Source organism: Erythrolamprus reginae, chromosome 10 (genome assembly GCF_031021105.1).
Source record: "Erythrolamprus reginae isolate rEryReg1 chromosome 10, rEryReg1.hap1, whole genome shotgun sequence".
Classification (NCBI taxonomy): domain Eukaryota; kingdom Metazoa; phylum Chordata; class Lepidosauria; order Squamata; family Dipsadidae; genus Erythrolamprus; species Erythrolamprus reginae.
This window is the reverse complement of record NC_091959.1, coordinates 23,955,858-23,983,648: the sequence shown is the minus strand read 5'-3', so window position 1 is coordinate 23,983,648 and position 27,791 is coordinate 23,955,858. Positions and strand designations below refer to the sequence as shown.

General features: G+C 42.8%; 1 protein-coding gene across 1 annotated transcript; it reads left to right on the top strand.

The window, feature by feature from the left end:
- Positions 1-575: 575 nt before the first annotated feature.
- MTHFS (methenyltetrahydrofolate synthetase) lies at positions 576-27,791 on the top strand. The gene is made up of 3 exons (XM_070762073.1): positions 576-864; positions 9,061-9,325; positions 24,993-27,791. Exons 1-3 carry the CDS (start codon positions 703-705, stop codon positions 25,220-25,222), a joined length of 657 nt encoding a protein of 218 aa, XP_070618174.1. The 5' UTR covers positions 576-702; the 3' UTR covers positions 25,223-27,791.

Here is a 27,791-nt window from a genome sequence, read left to right as displayed (position 1 = left end):
TAATAATAATAATAATAATAATAAATTAGATTTATATGCCGCCCCTCTCTGTAGACTCGGAGCAGCTCACAACAAAATAATAACAGTATAACAAATCTAATATTAAAAAGATCTAAAAACCCAACATTAAAACCATACAACACAATCATACCATGTGTAAACTATATAAGCCTGGGGGATGGGAGTATCTTAATTCCTCCATGCCTGGCGACAAAGGTGGGTCTTTAGCAACTTACCAAAGGTGAGGAGGGGGGGGGGTGATTCTAATCTCTGGGGGGAGTTGATCCCAGAGGGCCGGGGCCGCCTCAGAGAAGGCTCTTCCCCTGGGGCCGCCAGCCGACAATGTTTAGTCGATGGGACCTGAGAAGGCCAACTCTGATAAACAAACAAACAAATTAATAAAAAATAAATTATCATAAGTCGAGGACTACCTGTATTTATTTATTTATTTAAAAAAATATTTTAAAAGAGCCAGCCATCCCACTCCTACGTGACAAATCAATGGACCGTCTCATCTTTGGACTTCGGAGCTGGCTGGTCTCTTTGCTTTGGCCCCTCTCCAAGGCGTCCCTTTTTCTCCACCGCCTACCAGGCGCTGAGGGACGCTTGGAGAGAAAAGGACCCCCCTCGAGTTCGCTCAGACTTTTCTCTCAGGCTTCGGGGCGCCTCCTCGAGGTCGTCGGCTGCCGCTCGCGCAGCCCCATGGAGAGCTCGGAGGAAGGAGGAGGAGCCGCCGCCCGCAGCCCGGCCGACATGGCAGCCCTGCACGCCGCCAAACAGGCCCTGCGAGCGGAGCTGAAGCGCCGCCTGAAAGCGCTGAGCGAGGGCGAGAAGCTGCGCCAGTCGCGCCTGCTGGCCGGCAAGGTGGGTGGGCGGGCGAGGCGGTGGGAGAGAGGAGGACGGCTCGCTTTCTCCGCGGACGGTCCCTTCCGAGGGGCCTTTGGCAGCCGAGTCCGGAAAACGCGAGAAAATGCACGGGGAGGGGCGCGCTCCGCCGACCTCTCCAAACGCGGAGAGCCCCATGCGCCCCCGCGCGTCTCCAAGCGGTGGACTTGGCACAGCCGGGGCTTTCCCACTCGCGAGGGAGACGCCTCGCCTCGCTTCCCACCGCCCCCACACGCCACTAGGGCCTGGCCTTCCGAGGAAGGGAGGGGGCGTGTTATTTATGCTTATTTTTATTTATTTGTTTTGTCAAGTACGTATTGATGGAAAGATATAACAATGTTTATATACATGATACTAGTAAGAGAGAAACATTAAGACGGGACGGAAGACCCACGGGTGCACTTATACATGCCCCTTATTTATTTATGGATTTAGTCAAGTACGTATTGATAGTAGGCATAGATATAGCAGCGTTTATATACGTGATATAAACCCAAATGCCATTACTCTGCAAAGCAAATAATTCCCTCAACATTGTCAAACTATTTATTAAGTCTGCACTACTATTACTACTAATTTTTTCTCATTAATATTTTATTTCTCAAAATAGAATACCCTATGAGACTAGACTTTCAATCCTGGGCCTAGAAAGCCTAGAACTAAGACGCCTTAAACAAGATCTAAGTATTGCCCATAATATCATATGCTGCAACGTCCTGCCTGTCGGCGACTACTTCAGCTTCAACCACAACACAAGAGCACACAACAGATTTAAACTTAATATTAACCGCTCCAAACTTGACTGTAAAAAATATGACTTCAGTAACCGAGTTGTCGAAGCGTGGAACTCATTACCGGACTCCATAGTGTCATCCCCAAACCCCCAACACTTTACCCTTAGATTATCTACGGTTGACCTATCCAGATTCCTAAGAGGTCAGTAAGGGGCGAGTACAAGTGCACTAGACTGCCTTCCGTCCCCTGTCCTATTGCTCCCCTATATCTCCTATACCTTTCTTCTATTCCTATCTCTCTTCTTCTTTCATTGATATGTTCTATTACTATATCTTATTTTCTATTCTTTCATAGATATATTTTACTATGAGTATCTCCTCTATAACCTTCATCATGTATATTACTATCTATCTATCTATCTATCTATCTATCTATCTATCTATCTATCTATCTATCTATCTATCTATCTATCTAACTATCTAACTATCTATCTATCCCCACTAAAACTCTCATTGTGTATTGGACAAAATAAATAAATAAAAATAAATAAAATACTAGTTAGAGAGAAACATTAGGATGGGATGGTAGGCCCACGGGTGCACTTATGCACGCCCCTTATTTATTTATTTATTTATTTATTGTTGTGAGCCGCCCCGAGTCTTCGGAGAGGGGCGGCATACAAATCTAATAAATTATTATTATTATTATTATTATTATTATTATTATTATTATTATTTGTTTGTTCGTTCGTTCATTCATTCAGTCAAGTATGTATTGCTACTATGCATAGATATAACAGTGTTTATATACATTATATTAGTGAGAGAGAAATATTAGGACAGGGGATGGAAGGCACTTATGGTGCACTTATGCACAGCCTTATTTATTTATTTATTTATTTATTCAGTCAGTCAGTCAGTCAAGTACATCTTGATAGTATGCATAGATATAACAGTGTTTATATGCACCATACTAGTAAGAGAGAAACATTAGGACAGGGACGGAAGGCTCTCTGGTGCACTTATGCACACTATTTATTTATTTATTCATTCATTCATTCATTCATTCATTCATTCATTTATTTATTTATTTTTAAATTTATTTATTTATTTATTTTTAAATTTATTTATTTATTTATTTATTTTATTAAATTTGTATGCCGCCCCTCTCCGTAGACTCGGGGCGGCACACAACAGTAATAGAAAAAAAACAATGTACAATACAAATCTAATAATTAAAACTAAAACCCCATAATTTAAGAAAACATACACACAACATACCATACATAAACAGTATAGGCCTGGGGAAGTTATCTCAGTTCCCCCATGCCTGACGGCAGGGGTGGGTTTTAAGGAGCTTACAAAAGGCCAGGAGGGTGGGGGCAGTTCTAATCTTGGGGGAGCTGGTTCCAGAGGGTCGGGGCCGCCACAGAGAAGGCTCTTCCCCTGGGCCCCGACAAACGTTTATATGCATGATATTAGTGAGAGAAACATTAGGATGGGACGGATGGCTCTCTGGTGCACTTATGCACACCCCTTACTGTTCTTAGGAATAGAGAATAGAATTCTTTATTGGCCAAGATTGGATTAATTGCTCTCGTCCATATCTGGCGCAGGGGCCAAGATTTCTCCACGGACCACCAAAATTTTCTCTCGGATCACCAGTGATCCACGGACCACAGGTTGGTGACCTGTTTTTTAGGTGGTGTGCCTCCAATCCCTTTGATACCCTTCTTGAACAAGCCACATTGCAGCTTTGAGCATTGGCAGGAATCCAGCATGTGCAGCACAGTCTGAGTTTTGGGGGAGAGTAAGAAAACACAGCATGGACTGAGCCAACTGTGACCTCTTTCCATATGTGGGGTTGTGTTCTGACAAATTGCTTTTGCAAAACTCCTATCGTGAGCTTCTCGACTTCTTTTATAATGGGTCTTTAGGGCCCCAACAGATGAAAGTCAAAGATAATAAGGAATCCAGAAGCTAAATTATATGACGAGGGATTAAGGGAAGGAGGGAGGGGCATTTTGTAAGAGGCAACATATACTTTGTGGTTTTTCTTCATTTCTTGGTTTTTCTTGGCTTCTTGGAAACTTCTTGCATGAGAAGCGAAACATTTATTTATTTATTTATTTATTTATTTATTTATTTATTTATTTAGTTAGTTAGTTAGTTAGTTAGTTAGTTAGTTAGTTAGTTAGTTAGATAGTCCAATACACAATGAGAGTTTTAGTGGTTATATATATATATATATATACACACATAGTAAAATACATGATGAAGGTTATAGAGGAGATACTCATAGTAAAATATATCTATGATGAAAGAATAGAAAAGAAGATATAATAATAGAACATATCAATGAAAGAATAGAAGAAGAGATATAGGAATAGAAGAAAGGTATAGGAGATATAGGGGAGCAATAGGACAGGGGACGGAAGGTACTCTAGTGCACTTGTACTCGCCCCTTACTGACCTCTTAGGAATCTGGATAGGTCAACCATAGATAATCTAAGGGTAAAGTGTTGGGGGTTTGGGGATGACACTATAGAGTCCGGTAATGAGTTCCACGCTTCGACAACTCGGTTACTGAAGTCATATTTTTTACACTCAAGTTTGGAGCGGTTAATATTAAGTTTAAATCTGTTGTGTGCTCTTGTGTTGTGGTTGAAGCTGAGGTAGTCACTGACACCTTTGAAGAAAAACCAGAAAGTCTAGTTGCCTGTTGAAAAAAACTCATCTTTGGAGCAGTCCTGACCTGGATGGCTGAGAATCTCCAAAGACATTTAAGCTAGGAGTGATTGAGGGAGCTAGGTGTATTTAGCCTATCAAAAGAAAAGGATTAAGGGGGACAGGAGACCTGTCTTCCAAGACTTGAAGGGTTGTCACAGAGCGGATTGACTTATTCTCCAAAGCACTAGAGGGCATGGCAAGAAATAATGGATGGAAGACCAAGATTAAGATTAAGCATAAAATTTATCAGGAAAGACTTGATGAACTTAATCTGTATAGTCTGGAGCAGTGTTTCCCAACCTTGGCCACTTGAAGATATCTGGACTTCAACTCCCAGAATTCTCCAGCCAGTATTCGCTGGCTGGGGAATTCTGGGAGTTGAAGTCCAAATATCTTCAAGTGGCCAAGGTTGGGAAACACTGGTCTGGAGGACAGAAGGGAAAGGGGGACATGATCAAAACATTTAAAAACATTAAAGCTCGTAAGCTCCTTAAGACCCACCTGTGTCGTCAGGCATGGGGGAACTGAGACATCTCCCCCGGGCATATACAATTTATGAATGGTATGTGTGTATGTATGTGTGTTTAGAAAATGGGGTTTTTAAAATGTTTTTAGTAGAAATTTAGATTTGTTATAAATTGTTTTTCACTTTGTTGTGAGCCGCCCCGATTCTGCGGAGAGGGGCGGCATACAAATCTAAATAAATAAATAAATGAATGAATGAATGAATAAATGAATGAATGAATGAATGAATGGATGAATGGATGGATGGATAGATGGATAGATGGATAGATGGATAGATGGATAGATGGATAGATGGATAGATGGATAGATGGATAGATGGATAGATGGATAGATAGATAGATAGATAGATAGATAGATAGATAGATAGTTAAATAAGGTTTAGGAGGGAAGTGTTTTTAACAGGAAAGTGAACCCAAGAACAAGGGGGCACAATCTGAGGTTACTTGAGGGAAAGATCAGAAGCAACATGAGAAAATATTATTCGACTGAAAGAGTAGTACATACTTGGAACAAACTTCCAGCAGACGTGGTTGGTCAATCCACAGGAACTGAATTTAAACATGCCTGGGATAAACATATATCCATCCTAAGATAAAATACAGGAAATAGTATAAGGGCTGACTAGATGGCTCCCTCCTGAACCTTATTTAATCCTTTAACATATTTAAATGTTTTGATCATGCCCCCCCACTCCCTTTTGGTTTAATTTACCTTTATCCCATTTCTCATTTTCCACCAATCCAAATATAAAGTTTGTCCCACACAGTGTAATATTCTTCTTCCTGTTTGTTCTGTAGATCAAAAGTGATTTTGCTCCAATTTGCGCATTCTAAATTTTTTTAAAATTACCAAATCCATAGTTGGTATGTTTTCTTTTTTCCAATTCTGTGCAAAAATCAATCGAGCTGCCATTAATACATGCACTATAAGATAATAGCTAAGGGAAACTTCATCCTTCATTCTGAAAATGAAAGTCTGGGAATTTTTTTAAAATTCCTGTTTTCATTGAGCAACTCACTAAGGGGGATATGAAATTGAGAAGTTTCGGCTTCCCTGTAAGACTAGATGTGAAAATAACTAAAATAGCAAGTGGCAAGCACTCTCGCAGAAAACAGGCTGGGTGAACTGGCTCTTCCTACTAGGAGGATCTGTCTTAGGTTCATGGTCGGCTTCGGCCTGACAATCTGCCCATGATTCGACTTCTGCTCAGGAGTCTCCCAAACAAAAATCTGTGAAGTTGGGACAATAAAGCAACATTCTGGGCAGGGGGTTGCCCGCTTCCTCCAAAAGTCACAGGCGGGCCGGGCTTCGGCTCCTACCGTTCCAAGCCCCAAGGTAGGGGTCCATGGGAGTTGAAGTCCGGCACATCTGAGGCGAAAAGGGGGGAACCATGGGCTTACGAGACTGCCTAAGCACACTTTGTGTTTTCCCCAAAGACAGTCGGGCAAGAGAGAAGGCACCTCCGCCACTAACGGCGCAATGCCCTTGGCTGCTGCAGTCGCCTCCTTGAAAGCGCTCAGGGATCCGGAGGGGAAGAAAGGAGAGGCCCGCCTTGCTTCCCCTCATCCGGTCCAGAGCAGAAAAACCGCCGAGGCAGAGGACGGTGAGACTTCCGCTTCCCCCTCGGCTCCGCCACAGCCTCCCGACCTATGGGCAGCCCTAGAATCCCAGCTGCCAAGGCCTCCCTCCCCCGTCCAGCCACTCACCTGCAGTGGAACCCCAACGCTGGCTCCGACAGACACCGCGAGCCCCTGATTATGCATGCGTACATATCATGCCTTTTTCTTCCCGTCAGGCGGTAGGGAAAGCGAGTAGAATGCTTGGCTGCATAGCTAGAGGTATAACAAGCAGGAAGAGGGAGATTGTGATCCCGCTATATAGAGCGCTGGTGAGACCCCATTTGGAATAGTGTGTCCAGTTCTGGAGACCTCACCTACAAAAAGATATTGACAAAATTGAAGAGGTCCAAAGACGGGCTACAAAAATGGTGGAAGGTCTTAAGCATAAAACGTCTCAGGAAAGACTTCATGAACTCGATCTGTATAGTCTGGACTCTGGAGGACAGAAGGAAAAGGGGGGACATGATCAGAACATTTAAATATTTTAAAGGGTTAAATAAGGTTCAGGAGAGAAGTGTTTTTAACAGGAAAATGTAGACAAGGGGGCACAATCTGAGGTTAGTTGGTGGAAAGATTCGAAGTAACGTGAGAAAATATTATTTTACTGAAAGAGTAGTAGATGCTTGGAACAAACTTCCAGCAGACGTGGTTGGTAAATCCACATTCACTGAATTTAAACATGCCTGGGAGAAACCTAGATCCATCCTAAGATAAAATACAGGAAATAGTATAAGGGCAGACTAGATGGACCTTGAGGTCTTTTTCTGCCATCAATCTTCTATGTTTCTATGTTTCCAGGACCGGCAAGGTCTTCTTAAAAACCCGCGATGCACCGAGTCTGTGAAAGGTGAACCACGAAGTGGCGAGGGAACACTGTATTTAGATACAGGATATTTTGTACTCCCCGTTATCGCCCTTGTTAAATTATTTAAAAATGGGCACTTCTACACCACTGAAGCCCTGAAAATCATATTGGAAAGTGTACTAAGATTGTCAAAACATTAAGTATGCTCATCATTCCGGATCAGCAGAATTAATGAATAATCAGAGCATGCAAACAAGTAGGACGTCAGTAACCAAAACAAACATTCATCAAGTAAAAGTCGCCAATCATTAATTCAACAGCAGCAGCAGCAAAGTCAACCCAGTGTGATTATTCCATTGAATATTAAGACCTTTGGAAAATGAATGTTTCAAGGAGAAAAAAACACCAGCAAAATAAATGCTGCCTCTTCTACCTGAACCTTTCAATTTCCTACCATTTCAGTGGTTGGATAATTTTCCAAGCATATTTTAAGCTATTTTATCATAATGATTGATAGCTCTATCGTCAGTGATGGGCTCCTGCGGGTAGGGTCCGATACGCAGAACCGGTAAAATATTTTTTCTTTTTTCCCCTTGTGGGCTATGGGTATGTTTTTCCTATCTCAGTAAATGAGGTTGAATGTGTATAATTTTAGAAGAGCTGTGCATGTATGTGCTTGTGTACATATACATACAGTTTATATAGTAGGTAATGTATATTTTTGGGTGCCTGTGTGTAATATGTATGTACACATATGGCATATATACATATATAGAATTAAATAGTATGTTTTGGATGTTGAGTAATAGTAAATAGATAGGGAAATTGTATCTCTTTGAGCAAGGAGAGGCCAGGCACCCTAACCCTAACCCAAACCCTTGACGTGAGTGATGTCAAGTTGGCCAACTTTAAGCCAGTCACATGGCCTTTAAGCCACCCCTCGGTCACATAATCATCAAGCCACTCCCACCTGATCACATGGTCAGCAAGCAACACCCACAAAATAAGCCACACACACAGTGTAGTAGTAAAACTTTTTGCATTCCTTCACTATCTATCGTACCTCTCGGGCCTATTGCAGTGTTGAAGCACCCAATAGAAATGAGAGGGCCAAGTGAACCTTCACCCTAGCACAAAGCCTAAAGCACCAGCCTGAAGATGACGAGTCGGACCTCGTTGAAACGTCGCCAAGAATCTCTGAAATTTACATGGGAAGAAACCCGAATATGCCAAGACCTTCATATGTGTGCGTGTGCGTGTGTGTGAGAGAGATTTTTTGTCGATTTCCTCTCTGGTACAAGCTGATACAGGAGATGAGCCTTTACTCTAATGGCCCCAGGTTCAAATCCCAGTAAGGGTGTGGCTACCTGATGAAGGCAAATAAGCCCAAAATAGATCTATAGTAGTTTCCCTTCCTTTTCATTATCAGCAAAATATGTTACACACACACACACACACACACACACACATATATATATACATACCATTTTTCTACTTCACTATATAAATTAGTACATGTAGTAAATTAGCCTGTAATTTCATATATACTTACATAATTTATCATTTCGGCTTTCTTTCTTTCTTTCTTTCTTTCTTTCTTTCTTTCTTTCTTTCTTCCTTCCTTCCTTCCTTCCTTCCTTCCTTCCTTCCTTCCTTCCCTTCTTTCCTAAATTGATTCCTAATTTCTGGCCAATTGTAAAATCTACAATGGCTTGACGTTCATTCATAAATCTGATTGCGGATTCTCCTCCTCCCAAACCAGGTGATGTCCCATCCTCGCTACCTCGCCTCCCAGCGCATTGCAGTCTTCCTGAGCATGCCAGACGAGGTCCAGACCAACGAAATCATCCGAGACATTTTTCAAAAAGGCAAAGGATGCTTCATCCCGTGGTACAAGCCCCAAAGCAGCCACATGGACATGGTCAAGCTAGCCTCCTACGAAGAAATTGCCTCCCTTCCTCTGACCTCCTGGAATATCCACCAGCCAGCTGAAGGTGATGTGCGGGAGGACGCATTGGCAACGGCGGGTAAGTTGGGAATTGTGGCATGGAATTGTGATACCGATAGGAGGTGGTTTATACTCAATATTGGTTTCCTACCCAGTATGGGCCACATTGTGCACTGGAAGTGAAAATGGAGCGTTGCGCGCAGTTCCGCATTTACGGCATGCGCACAAATGTGTCCCAGCACGATTTTGCTTCTGTGCATGTGCAGGATACAAAATCTTGTGAGGGGACATGCACATGAGAGATACAGTGGCACCTCTACCTAAGAACACCTCTACTTAAGGACTTTTCTAGATAAGAACCGGGTGTTCAAGATTTTTTTGCCTCTTCTTAAGAACCATTTTCTACTTAAGAACCCGAGCCCAGAAAAAATTCCCAGAAAATTTGAGAGCGGCACGAAGGCCCGGCCAGTTTCCTGCCATTCCCCCTTTAATCCCGGCCATCTGGGCTGCCAGAGGAGCCTTTCGGTGGCGCTTAAAGAGGCTTTGGCAGTCCAGAGCGAACAAAGCATTTTCCTTTCTCTGGGTGTTTAGAGAGGGAATAAACCTCTGCCAGCACCCAGAGAAAAGAAATGCTCCCTTCACTCTGGGCAGCTACTGTCGTCCTCCTCTTCTTCCTCCTCCTCTCACCCAAATTCCGAGCTTTTATTTCTTTCCTAATGGTTTTTCCCCGCATTATTCGCTTTTACATTGATTCCTATGGGAAAAATTGCTTCTACTGACAAACATTTCTACTTAAGAACCTGGTCATGGAATGAATTAAATTCTTAAGTAGAGGTACCACTGCATTTTGGCAAATTTTTGCTTCTGCGCATGAGCTCTATGTAGGGCTACCTCTGAAGAGCGTTCGGAAACTGCAAATTGTGAAGAATGTAGCCGCGCAAGCAGTCATGGGCTTGCCCAGACATGAACATATCTCTCCAATTGACTGCCAATTGGCTTCTGGACCCAATTCAAAGTGTTGGTTATGACCTATAGAGCCCTACATGGCATCGGGCCAGAATACCTACGGGACTGCCTTCAGCCGCACGAATCCCAGTGACCGGTCAGGTCCCACAGAGTTGGCCTTCTCCGTGGCGACCCCAACCCTCTGGAATCAGCTCCCCCCAGAGATCAGAATTGCCCCCACCCTCCTTGCCTTTCATAAGCTCCTCAAAACCCACCTCTGTTGTCAGGCATGGGGGAATTGAGATATTCATTCACCCCAGGCCTATACAATTTATGCTTGGTATGTTTGTGTGTATGTTTGGTTTTAATAAGGGTTTTTAGTTATTTTAAATATTAGATTTGTTATATGTTGTTTTATTACTGTTGTTAGCCGCCCCGAGTCTACGGAGAGGGGCGGCATACAAATCAAATCAAATCAAATCAAATCAATCAATCAATAAAGTAAGTAAGTAAGTAAGTAAGTAAGTAAGTAAGTAAGTAAGTAAGTAAGTAAGTAAGTAAATTTAATTCTTTCCTATTGTAAAAGTAATTAAGGATCATACTAAGGTACTAGAGGTACTAGAGAAGGAAGGACAATAAAAAAACTATTAAGTATTCAATAAATAGTGCATAAACTTAGTACCCCCACTGCATCCCCCTCCCACCCTGTGGGGTCAGCAGCCTGTCACTGGACATAGGCAACTTAACAGAGGTCTGCAAAACAGTTGTAGTCATCCCCCATCGCCTTACAGAAATAGTTGAGTAAATGCCTCCTACGACCAGCAGATGGCAGGATAGAATGCATTAAGAAATGAGTGACATTAAGAATGGCATTTTCTCTCCTCCCTATCTCCCATTCCTGCCCAGGTGTGATGCAACCTTTCTCCCTGTAGAAGCATTTATCTCCTGCCTTGAGAAAGCAAGCTGGAGAAGGAGCCATCTCACATTTTAAGGGAACAAACAAACAAACTCCCCTGCAACTAAATGTCTTTCAATATTACCTTCTCCTAATGGTATCTTACGGTTACATTACTTTGTGGTTTGTATGTATTGTTGTTAGTTGCGAAGTTCTGCCTGACCCATTGGGACCCCATGGACAATGTTCCTTCAGGCCTTCCTGTTCTCTACCACAGTGTTTCCCAACCTTGGCAACTTGAAGATATTTGGACTTCAACTCCCAGAATTCCCCAGCGAGCATTCGCTGGCTGGGCCATTCTGGGAGTTGAAGTCCAAATATCTCCAAGTTGCCAAGGTTGGGAAATACTGCTCTACCATCCTCTGGAGACCGTTTAATCTCATGCCGACTGCTTCAGTGACTCCATCCACCCCCCTCGTTCTCTGCCGTCCCCTCCTTCTTTTGCCCTCAATCATTCCCAGCATCAGGCTCTTCTCCAGTGGGTCCTTCCTTCTCACTAGGTGGCCAAAGTATTTAAGTTTCATCTTCAGGATCTGGCCTTCAAAAGAGCAGTCAGGGTGGATCTTCTCTAGGACAGACCAGTTGGATCTCCTTGCAGTCCAAGGGACTCACAGGAGTCTTCCCCAGCACCACAGTTCAAGGGCCTCCATGCTTTGGTACTCAGCCTTCCTTATGGTCCAAATTTTCACAGCCATGCATCACAACAGGGAAAACCATCGCGTTGACTATTTGTTGGCAGGATGATATCTCTGTTTCTTAGTAGGCTGTCCAGATTTGCCATCGCTTTCCTCCCCAGAAACAAGCATCTTTTCATTTCTTGGCTGCAGTTCCAATCTACGATGACCTTGGAGCCCAGGAAAATAAAATTTGTCACTACTGTGCTTTATGATTTGCAAACCTGGAAAAGCCGAGCCGGCATTGTGTGCTTAGTTTTGTTAGCTCCAAATTCCTTTTTCCAAAATATTCAGAGAGGTGTTTGCTTAAAGCTGTGTTCCCATGTTTATTAAACAGAGGACTCTATTTAAATCTAGTTTGTCTGGGTAATTATATTTTTGCTTTTGACAGCTGCTCCATGTCACAAAAGTGGTATTATTCCTGAAGGGACGGGCACAGGAGTTTGCTATTACTTGATTTTATTTTATTTTTAAAGTCATAAGCAGAGCTGGGTACAAATGTCCTTTTTTGAACACTTCCACCAAAATGACTGCAGAATTTCTTTCGATTTCTCCAGAGAGAAGGGAAAGCCACTAGTACAAGAAGTCCTTGATTTGCAACCATCATTGAGCTTAACATTTCTGCTACTCGTTGCTCAATTTTGTCACACAACCTTTCTTGCCATAATTGTTAAGTGAACCTGTGCAGTTGTTAAGTTAGCAACAGGGTTATTAAGTGAAACTGGGTTCCGCATTGACTTTATTTTATTTTATTTTATTATTTTATTTTATTTTATTTTATTTTATTCAGATTTCTATGCCGCCCTTCTCGAGGAGACTCAGGGTGGCGTACAACATTATAAATGCAACAATATATGTAAAGAAATCTAAATTACTTTAAAAAGAATCATACAAAATTACTAAAAGGGGTTAGAGAATCCCATACACATTCATCCAATTCAATCATCCATAATATCGTCCGGAGACAATCTCAACACTCATGGCCCCCATGCCCGCCAGCAGAGGTGGTCTTCAAAGCTTTACAAAAAATCAGGAGGGAGGGTGCGGTACGTATCTCTGGAGGGAGTTGGTTCCAGAGGGCCGGGGCCACCAGAGAGAAGGCTCTTCCCCTAGGCCCTGCCAGTTGACATTGCCTGTCCAACAGGACCCGGAGAAGGCCAACTCTGTGGGACCTAATCGGCCGCTGGGATACATGAGGCAGAAGTCGGTCCCGAAGATAATCTGGTCCTAAGCCATGTAGGGCTTTATAGGTCATAACCAGCATTTTGACTTCTGACTTTGCTGGTCAGAACGTCACAGAAGGGGATTACATGACTTGGGAACTCTGCATCCATCAATACATGCCAGCTACCAAGAACCATGGTGGTGCAGTGGTTGGAATGCAGTAATGCAAATTACTTCTGCTGACTGCTGGCTGCCCACAGCCAACAGTTCGATCCTGACTGGCCCAAGGTTGACTCATCATTCCATCCATCTGAGGTTGGTAAAATGAGAGCCCAGATGGTTGGGGGCAAGAGGCTGACTCTGTAAACTGCTTAGAGAGGGTTTGTAAAGCACGGTGAAATGTAAGTGCTATTGCTATTGCAGGTTAACTCTGCTCTCTGCCAGGAGTTCGATCCCGACTGGCTCAAGGGTTGACTCAGCCTTCCAGCTTTCCCGTGAAGGGGTAAAAAGACATTTTGAGAAAAAATGACATCATAAAAGACATTTTGAAAATAAATGGCTTCACCAAACCGAGGGAGAATCAGGCAGGAGCATTTCCTAGCCCTCGTTACAGAAACTCATCAAATAAGGCTATCCCCTTGATCAGTTATTATCTATTTATACTCCTTGTAGCTGAAAGTAGGTTGGAGCTCAGTGGAGGAACTCCTGTGCAAAAACGCAGTTTAATCAGAATGCGACACCACACATAATTACCTGGGAATAAGCTCCACTAACCCCAGCGGAGTTTTCCTTAATAGTAGCTGCATTGTGTGTCTGTCAAATTGTTTGCAGGCTAACGGAAGGGTTCCTTTGCAAAGCCAGGCCACAACAACGTGAACTTTTGCTGTCTGGGAATAAGTTGAAGGTTTCTAAACTAATAGCTGTATTTTGGGGCCAAAAGGAGGAAATAAACCCTATAATAATGGGGAAGTTATTCCATGCTATTAAAATTAATAGTGACCAGTGACCAGCTCTGTGCCCTAGAGATTTAGCTCTTGCCTCACAATCAGGAGGTTGTGAGTTCGATCCTAGGTAGAGGCAGCTGTAGGATCTTGTTGTGATCCGCCCCGAGTCTTCGGAGAGTCTAAAAAAAAAAAAATTATTATTATTATTATTATTATTATTATTATTATTATTATTATTATTATTATTATTTATTATCTCCTCCTTGGGTAGGGGTTTGGGCTAGAGGACCTGCAAGCTCCTTTCCAACTCTGTTGATCTGTTAATTTAAATCATTTAAATCTGTTAATTTATGGTACAGTGGTACCTCTACTTAAGAACTTTTCTAGATAAGAACCGGGTGTTCAAAATATTTTTGCCTCTACTTAAGAACCATTTTCTATTTAAGAACCCGAGCCCAGAAAAATTTCCCAGGAAATTTGAGAGCGGCACAAAGGCCCGGCCAGTTTCTTGCCATTCCCCCTTTAATCCCGGCCATCTCGGGCTTTTCTGGGCTGCCAGAGGAGCCTTTCGGTGGTGCTTAAGGAGGCTTTGACAGCCCAGAGAGAATGGAGGGAGGCGTGTGCTCCTCCTTGCCACCTCCTCGCCCCTATTTTTTTTTTAAGCCTTAAAGTTTTGAATTTTTTTTGATTCTCCTCACCTCACCTTCTTCCTTCGGCAGCAACTCTTCTTCTCCTCTTCTTCCTCCTGCTCCCATCCTAATTCCGAGCTTTTATTTCTTTCCTAATGGGTTTGCACGCATTATTTGCTTTTACATTGATTCCTATGGGAAAAATTGTTTCTACTTAACAACGTTTCTACTTAAAAACCTGGCCACGGAACGAATTAAGTTCTTAAGTAGAGGTACCACTGTATCTCATTGATGAGGGACATGGTGGCTCTGTGGCTAAGATGCTGAGCTTGTTGATTGAAAGGTCTCCTTGCCTTTGCTGTCCCTGTTTCCTCCCAGGAGATTCCTAGAGAGGTCCCACAGAGGCTTCTCCCTGCCTTTTCCGGCCCTATTTCCTCCCAGGAGATTCCTAGAGAGGCCCCATAGAGGCTTCTCCCTGCCTTTTCCAGCCCTGTTTCCTCCCAGGAGATTCCTAGAGAGGCCCCATGGAGGCTTCTCCCTGCCTTTTCTGGCGCTATTTCCTCTCAGAAGATTCCTAGAGAGGCCCCATGAAGGGTTCTCCCTGGCTTTTCCGGCCCTGTTTCCTCCCATGAGATTCCTAGATAGGCCCCATGGAGGCTTCTCCCTGCCTTTTCCGGCCCTATTTCCTCCTAGGAGATTCCTAGAGAGGCCCCACAGAGGCTTCTCCCTGCCTTTTCCGGCCCTGTTTCCTCCCAGGAGATTCCTAGAGAGACTCCATAGAGGCTTCTCCCTGCCTTTTCTGTCCCTGTTTTCTCCCAGGAGATTCCTAGAGAGGCTCCACAGAGGCTTCTCCCTGCCTTTTCCGGTTACAGTTTTGGAGGCTCGGGTTTGTAAGTGGAAAATGGTTCTTGAGAAGAAGCAAAAAAATCTTGAACACCCGGTTCTTATCTAGAAAAATTCATAAGTAGAGGCGTTCTTAGGTAGAGGTACCACTGTAATTGGCATTTTTAGGGTGATCATCTGATTTAAATGTAAGTGAATTAATTAATTAATTAATTAATTAGATTTGTATGCCGCCCCTCTCTGAAGACTCGGGGCGGCTCACAACAGTAATAAAAACAATATAGCAGTGGAACAAATCTAATATTAAAAATCTAGATTTGCATTCTGATTTGGACTTGAATTGGAATTGAGTGGATCAAACCAGGCGAAGGGAAAAAATGTTTCTGCATATGACCTTGAGCACTCAGCAGGTTGGAACAGAAGACCTCCAAGGTCTTTTCAGCCATATGGCTCTATGATTCTGTGTGCAAAACTCTCCAATTCATCAATCTTATTTGATTCAGTAGTTCCGACCCTTTTCTGCTTCGATTTGGAAATCTGACTTAATTTCTGGATTCAGTCAAACTGCCTTCAAGTCAAATCTCTGAATTGTCAAATGCCTCTATTGCATAAAAGACCAGCACCCAACATTTGGGGACGCTTAGTGCCTATTAATCATAGGAAAAGTGGATTGGCTGTTCTCCTTTTTCTCACACATAATTCATTTCACTTTAAAAAAAAAATCAATTCAACACAACAGAAGCTGGCAGAAGCTATGAAAACGCCCTGACAGTAATTACATATAGAGTACTCATCCAAGTGCATTGATACCAATATACAAATAAATTGCAGCTCCCAGCCAGAAACAGAAATAATTAAGTGAGAGGAAGCAATTTAGTTCCAGGCTGGAGATGTTAAGCTAAGAAGGTTGCGTAATAAGGAAAGAGATGTGAGTAAAAAAAAACGTAATGCCCCCTGCTGACTCGCCTTTATGATGGTGTCAAATCATGTGCAGAGTTGATGAAAAGCACATCCAGGGACCACTTCTCATCAATGTGAGCATTAAAAGAAGCGTTCAGGTACAACCATAATTTTTCAGAGTTTTAATCACTTGCACTGCGCTATTGTATGATTTACTTACCGTGGTTGGCTGGGCATACAGTAGAAATTTGTTATCAGTTCCATCTTTGCACCTGCATTCAATAGTAATGGCACTTATACACAGCTTTACAGTGTTCTACAGCCCTCTCTAAGCGATTTACAGAGTCAGCATCTTACTCCCAACAGTCTGGGTCCCCATTTTATTGGAAAGGTGGAAGGCTGAGTCAACCTTGAGCCAGTCAGGATCGAATTCCTGGCAGTGGGCAAAGTCAGCCTGAAATACAGTGGTACCTCTACTTAAGAACGCCTCTACTTATGAACTTTTCTAGATAAGAACCAGGTGTTCAAGATTTTTTTGCCTCTTCTCAAGAACCATTTCCCACTTATGTTGTGGTTGGCTCTGGCCCAGCTCCTGCCCCAAGGAATGTGGAGGTAGATGCAGGGGAAACATCAACATGTCATAGGCCTGTTTTATTGCCAACAGAGTCAGGTAGTGCAGTTTCCTCGGACAAAGAAGAAGGTGGGGGTGACTTGGAAGAGGGGGGCTTGGCACACAGCCCAGGAAGCCAATCTCCATTATCTTCGGTTGCTTCGGATGAGGAAGTGTTAGACCCACGCAGGCACAGAATTATGCATTGAAGAGACCAATTGAGGAAATATTTCAGGAGATAAGAGAGGCCACCTGTGTTTGGGTGGGGCTTCAGTAATTAGAGCTGCTGATATAAATAGCAGTGTGCTGGCTTGGGCTGTTGTGGAAGATTATCTGATCGTTGTTCTTCAGGACTGTGCATTGCTGTTTCCGGACTTTGTTTGTTGATTTTTCATGACTTTGAAACCAAAGCAGAGGAAAGTGTGTGTGTTTCACTTCGTGGAAGGAGGGCTGTGACATTTCTTCACAGCTGCTAGCTAAGTATTTAAGGACTGATTAAGGGGATTGTACAGCCTACAAGGTTGTTTTGGGACGAGTGCTCTGCAATACAAAAAGGGTGCTTTGTTTTTTTTGAATTTTTGTGATAAAGAACATTGTTTTTGAACTTTCAAGTGTGTGCGTGTCTGAAATTTGTACCCTTGAATTTTCGGGAGACTCATACCAGAGAGCCCGGCAGAACAACTTACAAACCCGAGCCTCCAAAACTAACCGAAAAAGGCAGGGAGAAGCCTCCCTGGGGCCTCTCTAGGAATCTCCTGGGAGGAAACAGGGCCTCTACCCTACCTATGGTTTCCCCAATTGCATGCATTATTTGCATTTACATTGATTCCTATGGGGAAAAATTGCTTCTTCTTACAAACTTTTCTACTTAAGAACCTGGTCACAGAACGAATTAAGTTTGTAAGTAGAGGTACCACTGTACTGCAGTCTAACCACAGTGCCGCCACAGACCTGGTTGAATTAAATAAATTCCTTTGTGTTCCAATATTTAAAGAGTTCCTTTAATTTTTGCAGTCTTGGGCATACAAAGTATATATTCTTGGTTTGAAATGAAAAATTAAAAAAAATGATACATGAAGGGAAGCCACTGAAATCCACAGGAATCTGGATTGTACTAAACGTTAAGGTGATGTTGGATAACCATCTGTCTGAAGTAGTGTAGGGTTTCCTGCCTAAGCAGGGGGTTGGACTGGAAGACCTCCAAGGTCCCTTCAAACTCTGTTGTTATTGTTATTATTAACACACCAATAGCAAATTCTGCCAATATTTCTTTCAATTGAAAAACACAAGAACCAGCAAACTCTTCCAATACTTCTTTCAGTAAAGAAAATACCCAACCCTTCTCCTGTGAGTCCATTCCCTCCCTCCCTCCCTCCCCAAAATATGCTCAGGTGAGCCTTCTCTCTCATCATCTTCAGACCAGGTGGTTAGAGCTTTTCTCTACATTCTGTACTAATTTTTGAAACGTTCAACTTGCATTTCTACTTCCCTGACGGCCATATCATTTGGACTTTTTCTGTTGTCTTGCTCCAAAAGTTTTCCTGTGCTGCAATTTTTTTTTTTAAACCAAGCGAGATGATAAGTTTGTTCCAATGGGCTGCTCTAACTCATGCTGCCTCATTTGTTTCAAATGTCCCCTTGGCAAATCCTCCTCCGTAGAGAGAGAGAGAGGGAAAAAAGAAACACCAGACCTACATATATAGTGGCTTTTAAAATGCAGCAGAGGCTCGAAGTGCCAGCTTGTTCCTTCCTTGGCAGAAGCAACTGCATCAATTCCGAAAGCAGATGGAATAGCGGCAAAAGCCGGTCCCGGTGAGGTTAGAGGGCAGGATGGCAGAAACATCACCACTGGATTTATTCCAAATTTCTCTTCCCATGAAAGAAGATTCTGGTTTCCTGCCTTAGGAGAGGGGCGGCATACAAATTTAATAAATAATAATAATAATAATAATAATAATAATAATTATTATTATTATTATTATTATTATTAAAGCTAGAAAAATTCTTAAAACATTTAAAGAACAGTTGCAGGAACTGTGCATGGCTAGTTTAATGAAAAGAAGGACAAGGGGAGAGGGGGGCGTTTGCCCAGGTTCGCCTGGTGCACCAGTTGCGGCCCTATCTGGACCGGGACTCATTGCTCACAGTCACTCATGCCCTCATCACCTCGAGGTTCGACTACTGTAATGCTCTCTACATGGGGCTACCTTTGAAAAGTGTTCGGAAACTTCAGATCGTGCAGAATGCAGCTGCGAGAGCAGTCATGGGCTTACCCAGGTATGCCCATGTTTCACCATCACTCCGCAGTCTGCATTGGCTGCCGATCAATTTCCGGTCACAATTCAAAGTGTTGGTTATGACCTTTAAAGCCCTTCATGGCACTGGACCAGAATATCTCCGAGACCGCCTACTGCCGCACGAATCCCAGCGACCAATTAGGTCCCACAGAGTGGGCCTTCTCCGGGTCCCGTCAACTAAACAATGTCGGTTGGCGGGCCCCAGGGGAAGAGCCTTCTCTGTGGCGGCACCGACTCTCTGGAACCAACTCCCCCCAGAGATTAGAACTGCCCCTACTCTCCCTGCCTTCCGTAAACTCCTTAAAACCCACCTCTGCCGTCAGGCATGGGGGAACTGAAACACCTCCCCCGGGCATGTTTAATTTATGCATGGTATGTTTGTGTGTGCGTCTGTTAGTTTATGGGGTTCTTTTAAAGCTTGTATAAATTTTAAAGTTTTCTGATTATTTATGATTTGTTCTATTCTGTTGTGAGCCGCCCCGAGTCTTCGGAGAGGGGCGGCATACAAATCTAAATAATAAATAAATAAATAAATAAATGATAGCAGCGTTCCAGTATCTCAGGGCTTGCCACAAAGAAGAGGGAGTCAAACTATTCTCCAAAGCACCTGAGGGTGGAACAAGAAGCAATGTGTGGAAACTAATCAAGGAGAGAAGCAACTTAGAACTAAGGAGAAATTTCCTGACAGTTAGAACAATTAACCAGTGGAAGAGCTTGCCTCCATAGAAACATAGAAGACTGATGGCAGAAAAGGGCCTCATGATCCATCTAGTCTGCCCTTATACTATTTTCTGTATTTTATCTTAGGATAAAGTTGTGAATGCCCCAACACTGGAAGTTTTTAAGCAGATGTTGGATAATCCTCTGTCTGAAGTAGTGTAGGGTTCTCCTCGCCTTTTCCGGCCCCATTTCCTCCCAGGAGATTCCTAGAGAGACCCCACAGAGGCTTCTCCCTGCCTTTTCCGGCCCTGTTTCCTCCTAGGAGATTCCTAGAGAGGCCCCACGGAGGCTTTTCCGGTTACAGTTTCGGAGGCTCGGGTTTGTAAGTGGAAAATGATTCTTGAGAACAGGCAAAAAAAAATCTTGTCTTATCTAGAAAAGTTCGTAAGTAGAGGCGCTTGTAGGTGTTGTGGTTGGCTCTGGGCCAGCTCCTGCAACAGGGAATTTGGACATTGGTTTAGGACAATCCTCAGGGTCACAGAGACTTGTATTATTGCCAGCAGCTTCTGATAGTGAAGATTCATTGCCAAGGTCAGACGGTGGGGAAGCAGAATCAGATGGAGAGATGGGTGCAGCCAGCCCATTAGTTAATGACCCCATTAGTGAGTCATCAGACACAGAGGAGGATCGGTGGAGAGACGCCCATATTCGTAGGCTCATGGCTAGAAGGGACCAACTGCGCAGGTATCGTCGGAGATAAGGGAGAACACCTGTTGCTGAGGCAATTAGGTTAATGGGGTTGATGATAAATTACGGGCGTTGGGGAGTGCAGATGTGGGTGTTCATTCGTTTGGAGAAGGATCATAGCCAAGGTTTGGACTATCCCAGGATTTCTGTTGATTCTTTGGACAATTCACAGTTAACTCTTGTGGATTCAAAGAAGGGGGAGTTGTGAGGAATTACAGCAGTCTTTAATTGTTCTCTTTTGTTCCTGCTTTTGACCGCATTCCAGGACTGTTATCTGGGTGAGAGAAATTCGACTCTGCTTAAACCTGTGTGCTTTTAACACTGTTTCAGATAAACTACTTTTATTTCTTCTGAGCTGGCGTGTGTGTGTTTGACTTTGCATTCCTCTCTCACTGGGGGCTATTAACGAGAAACCTGGCATAACAGTAGGTAGAGGTACCACTGTATAACTATTAAGTGCTATTGCTATTACTATTGCTATACTGTATGTTCTCTGGCCTCCTCATTGCTAACTACATCCTTTAACAAGCTATCTACTTTCAACTGCGAAAAGCAGGGAAAAGAAACCACTTCTGCAAGCTGGAAAAAAAATAATAAAAAAAATCACCAGTTTAAATTGCAATTTCAAGGTTCCATCCAGAAGGCTCTTGATAATACTGACAGGTCCATGCTGAGAGCTTGATGTTTCTCAACCAGGGGTTGATCTGCAATTAAATCTTTATTCCGTTTTTATCTGACATACAAACAAATGCTTCAGTAATTGTAGCTGTTTCCTTTCCCTTTGCCAACCTCCCTCTCTCCTCCCCCCCCCCCCGCCCCAGGAAAAAGCAAATATATATGAAGTGCACAAACTGAGATTTTATCTAATGGAACACACAATAGATCAACTCTGGAATTATTACCGTGGAAAAAACTTGGAGGGGGGGGGAGATAAATGGCTTTCTGTGGCCCTTATCCTCACTTAGACAACTTCTCCCCTTTAAAAAATCCCTCAGCATTAGTGGTGAGAAACTTATTTAGACCAAGGATGGGTTCATCCCAGTTCAAACCAGTTTGCCCAAACTAGTAGCGACCCGCTGGTGATGTCAAAATGGCGTCACCGAATCAAATCGGTCGGTGCTGGCCTGTGGGAGCTGCCATCTTTTTTTTTTTTGAATTTTTTTTGAATTCTTTTTCCCTTCTGAGCATGTGCAGAAACAGAGTCCTGGTATTGTGCTTGCAGTCGCCATCTTTTTTTGGCTCTGTTTCTTCCCCCCGCTGTGCCTCTGAAGTGCGCTCATGCAGTGCGAGAGGGAGTGAACCCGCAGGAGGGTAAATTGGAATCTGTCCCTGATTTAGATGGGATTTTTTAAAAAAATGAAAGCAAGAAGGACCTCTTCTAAATGCGGGGGGGGGGGGGGGGGGGGATACTTTTACGATGATATGTAGCTGTTATTATATGCAAGCCTGCCAAGGTTGTTTAATTGTTTATGTGCCCTTAAAAGAAATTAATATATTGGTGTTTGTTTATTGCAGTTAACAGCAAGCCTCCTATACAAATACGTCTGCATATATTTAGTCAGTTGCCTTATCTTTGATATTTATTTATTAGATTTTTATAGAAACATAGAAGATTGATGGCAGAAAAAGACCTCATGGTCCATCTAGTCTGCCCTTATACTATTTCTTGTATTTTATCTTAGGATGGATACATGTTTATCCCAGGAATGTTTAAATTCAATTACTGTGGATTTACCAACCACATCTGCTGGAAGTTTGTTCCAAACATCTACTACTCTTTCAGTCAAATAATATTTTCTCACGTTGCTTCTGATCTTTCCCCCAACTAACCTCAGATTGTGCCCCCTTGTTCTTGGGTTCACTTTCCTATTAAAAACACTTCCCTCTTGAACCTTACTTAACCTTTTAACATATTTAAATGTTTCCATCATGTCCCCCCTTTCCCTTCTGTCCTCCAGACTATACAGATTGAGTTCATGAAGTCTTTCCTGATCAGTTTTATGCTTAAGACCTTCCACCATTTTTGTAGTCCGTCTTTGGACCCGTTCAATTTTATCAATATCTTTTTGTAGGTGAGGTCTCCAGAACTGAACACAGTGTTCCAAAGGGGTCTTAGACACAGGGCAGCTTACAACATGTTAGCAATAGCACTTTTTGTAACAGAGCCAGCCTATGGCCCCCACAATCCGGGTCCTCATTTTACCCACCTTTGAAGGATGGAAGGCTGAGTCAACCTTGAGCTGGTGATGAGATTTGAACCGCTGACCTATAGATCTACAGTCAGCTTTAGTGGCCTGCAGTACTGCACTCTACCCACTGCGCCACCTCGGCTAATTCATATGTGAGTTTTAAATGCAATAAAAGTAAATGTCAGAAAGAAAAGGAGCTTTTCCCATTTTCCATTCCTTTTGTAGAAGGTCTTCCCAGAGAAAATTGCTTAGGAGTTTTTTTCTAATGCCTGCTCAATCTTGCTTTATGGACAGAGGCTTTTTAGCAAAGCCTTTTCAATATACTGAATATTTTTCCCACAGTCTTACTCGGCTTTCTGTTTTTCACACCGCCTTGTGTTAATTTTGCTTTCTATTCTTGAGTGGGCTGTTTAATACATAGGCGTGGTGCTCCAGGACATTGGAATGATTAGGGTGACAAATAGTCAACCTATTCTCCAGAGCAGTGTTTCCCAACCTTGGCAACTTGACGATATTTGGACTTCAACTCCCAGAATTCCCCAGCCAGCGAATGCTGGCTGGGGAATTCTGGGAGTTGAAGTCCAAATATCTTCAAGTTGCCAAGGTTGGGAAACACTGCTCCAGAGCACCTAAGGGTAGAACAAGAAGCAATGGGTGGAAACTAAACAAGGAGAGAAGCAACTTAGAACTCAGGAGAAATTTCCAGACAGAACAATTAATCAGTGGAACAACTTGCCTCCAGAAGTTGTGAATACTCCAATACTAGAAGTTTTTAAGAAGATGTTGGATAACCATCTGTCTGAAATAGTGTAGGGTTTCCTGCCTAAGCAGGGGGTTGGACTAGAAGACCTCCAAAGTCCCTTCCAACTCTGTTGTTGTTGATGTTAAATACTTGATAAGGATAGAGAAACTGTTACCATGCACATGAGATCTAGGGTGATTTCTAGGCCGCCCTTCACCAAAGACTCAAGGTGGCTTACAATATAAAGAATAAATACATAGACATAGCATAGTACACACTAAATCGAAGTTAAAACTAAACCAATTTAAAGACTAAAATCCACTAAGCATACTAAAATCCAAGCCTATGTCTTAAACCATTCCGTCATATTCATCCATATCCTAGTCATAATAAGATAGATAGATAGATAGATAGATAGAGAGATAGATAGAGCTAAGGTAGGTAGGTAGGTAGGTGGGTGGATAGATAGATTGATTGATAGAGGTAAGGTAGGTAGGTAGATAGGTAGGTAGGTAGGTAGGTAGGTAGGTAGATAATAATAATAATAATAATAATAATAATAATAATAATAATAATAATAATTTATTAGATTTGTATGCCGCCCCTCTCCGAAGACTCGGGGCGGCTCACAATAGTAATAAGAAACAGTGTAACAATGGGACAAATCTAATAATAAAAAATATATAAAACCCCCAACAATTAAAAACTATACAGTACATACATACCAAACATGAAATATAAAAAGCCTGGGGAAGATGTCTTAGTTCCCCCATGCCTGGCGATACAGGTGGGTCTTGAGTAACTTGCGAAAGACAAGGAAGGTGGGGGCCATTCTAATCTCCAGGGGGAGTTGATTCCAGAGGGCTGGGGCTGCCACAGAGAAGGCTCTTCCCCTGGGGCCCGCCAAACGACATTGTTTAGTCGATGGGACCCGGAGAAGGCCAACTCTGTGGGACCTTATCGGCCGCTGGGATTCGTGCGGTAGAAGGCGGTTCCGTAGGTTTTCTGGTCCAATGCCATGTAGGGCTTTAAAGGTCATTACCAACACTTTGAATTGTGACAGATAGATAGATAGATAGATAGATAGATAGATAGATAGATAGATAGATAGATAGGTAGGTAGGTAGATAGATGTAGGTAGGTAGATTGGTAGGCAGGCAGGCAGACAAATCTTACTTGATTCGTATTATCTTCCTTCCTGCCACTGCCGCTTTTACATCTCCCCACCTTTTCAAGCCCAGCCCCTTTTCTCTGACAAGTTGCATTGCCATGAGCTGGAAATCCAACTCAACCAGCTTTTTAAACTGGGGAAACACACACACACACACACACACACATATACACACCTCAATTTTGGGACAGATCAGCAAAGAAAACGAAATTGGAAAAAAAATGAAAACTTGGTTTGATGTCAACTGACCCCAGACATTTCCTTTCTCTTCCACAGATGGATTGGATCTCATCCTGATGCCCGGACTTGGTTTCGACGAAACGGGGAACAGGCTGGGAAGAGGAAAAGGGTATTATGACACCTACCTGCAACGATGCCTGCAGCACCCGAAAGGGAAACCGTACACAATCGCCTTAGCTTTCCACGAACAGATGTGCCCTGAGGTCCCTGTGTCAGAAACGGATATGAAAATAGATGAAATCCTTGTTGAAGACTCCAAACAATAGCAATAACATTTAGACTTATATACCACTTCCCAGTGCTTTCTAGCTCTCTCTAAGCATCTTACAGAGAGTCAGCATACAGGGTGCGTTCCAAAAGTAATGCATTTTTTTTTTTAAAGTAAGTTATTGAACAGATTTGCACAAACACTTAAAACTCTTCAAAGTACTGTCCTTGGGCCTCTACACATTTTTTCCAGTGACTCTGCCATGACCGGTACGCGCCCTGGAAGGCGTCTTCGGGAACTTCTCGCAAGGTCTTCGTCACGGCTGATTGGATCTCTTCTATGGATGAAAAACAGGTTCCTTTCAGGGCTGGGAACAAAAAGAAGTCTGCTGGGACGATGTCAGGACTATAGGGGGGGTGGAGCAGCGTTGGCACCTGATGTTTGGCCAGGAACTCGCGGACTCGTAGTGTTGTGGCTAGGCACGTTTTTCGTCCATAGAAGAGATCCAATCAGCCGTGATGAAGACCTTGCGAGAGGTCTCCGAAGATGCTTTCCATGGTGTGTACCAGTCATGGCAGAGTCGCTGGAAAAAATGTGTAGAGGCCCAAGGAGAGTACTTTGAAGAATTTTAAGTGTTCGTGCAAATCTGTCCAATAAATTACTTTAAAAAACTAATTGCATTACTTTTGGAACACACCCTGTATATTGCCCCCAACAATCTGGGTCCTCATTTTACTGACCTTGGGAGGATGGAAGACTGAATCAACCTTGAGCCTACTGAGATTCGATCCGCCAAACTGCCGGCAGCCAGTGATCAGCAGAAGTAGCTTACCGTACTGCACTCAAACCACTACATCATCGAGGCTCTTTGATGAGTGACTGATCAAATTGCTTTTCATTGAATTTCTGGGCAGTTTCATTCCCACCTGTTCAAGAAGCGGAGGTTCTGATTAATAATATTATGAACCATTGATAAAAGGACGAACAAATTCAAAACGACAAAAATTTAAACTCTAACTCAATTATAGAAACTCTACATTTTCATTTATACTGATAGTAAAGATCTCAAAAGCTGTAGAATAATCGGGCCAACAGATAGGTTGAGACTATTTACGACATCTGATAAATTTATAGATAGGAATTTACCTCTTCTTCTCTGTCTTCTTCTTTCTCTTCCTTTTTATTTTTTCCCTTCTTTCTCTTTCTTCTTTCTTTTTCTCTCCCCTCTCTTTCCCTTTACATTCTACTTTTTACCTTATATGGTAATACAATGAAATATAGAAACAGGGAACCATAGAAGATTGACGGCAGAAAAAGACCTCATGGTCCATCTAGTCTGCCCTTATACTATTCCCTGTATTTTATCTTAGGATGGATATATGTTTATCCCAGGCATCTTTAAATTCTGTGACTGTGGATTTACCAACCACGTCTGCTGGAAGTTTGTTCCAAGCATCTACTACTCTTTCAGTAAAATAATATTTTCTCACGTTGCTTCTGATCTTTCCCGCAACTAACCTCAGATTGTGGCCCCTTGTTCTTGTGCTTACTTTCCTATTAAAAACACTTCCCCGGTGAACCTTATTTAACCCTTTAACATATTTAAATGTTTCGATCATGTCCCCCCTCTTTTCTGTCCTCCAGACTATACAGATTGAGTTCATGAAGTCTTTCCTGATAAGTTTTACACTTAAGACTTTCCACCATTTTTGTAGCCCAGCATTGCTAATCCTGACACTGGTGTTATGTATATAACCTAAGATTTCCACGAACACCAAAGATTCAATTGAACTGAAATGTAACTTACTCATGGGTGTGCTTCTTTTGAGAACACAGCCAAAGCCAGCCACAGCCCTGGTCCTTGATGATCATGGACCCAACCTCTACTCCTAGCTGATTCTTACCCATCGTCCTACTATTGCTCAGGTGGTTAAAGTAGAAGACAGCAGAGGAATGCCCCAAACTCAAAGCCGGCTGCAAGATGCAACAAATCTTGGCACTTCTTCAAGGACAAAATGAACCAGATGTCCCCAAAAATATAGCAGAGCTGCCACACACCACATATTGAAGCAAAACAGTGAATGCTAATATTGTGCCTTTTCAGCAACAGAAGTCTGTTTTTTCTGCTTAATTCTCCGGGGACTTTAAGGATGCCTTCTCAATTCTCGTGATGGTGTCTTTGAGCTTCCTTAAATATTGGACAAGACAGCTAGCTATGGCTGTCCCTGTCATGATTGTTACTTCTTGCCACATCTCTTACTGTGAAGTTGAAGCCTCCTTGGCTTTTCATTCATTCCAATTTAACAAGTCCCATGGTAGGAAACGATATCTTGACACTTTCTTTCGGGATTTAATAGAAGCACTGGAGGCCAGGCAGCTTTAGACTGCTAGAAAGAATGGTTTTTTCCTAGGCTGCCTTGTCCCTAAATGAGTTGCTATAACATCCATCTGCTTATGAGAGTTTCATTGAAGTTCTATGGAAAAAATAAATCAAAAGCAAATTCTCTTTCATCGGCTTCAATGGGGACTTGGTATGCACGGCGCTTTCCTGCCTACCACTTAATAATATGCATTGCCTTCCGAATGAGATTCCTTGTAAGTCTATTAAATCCTGCACCTAAACATCC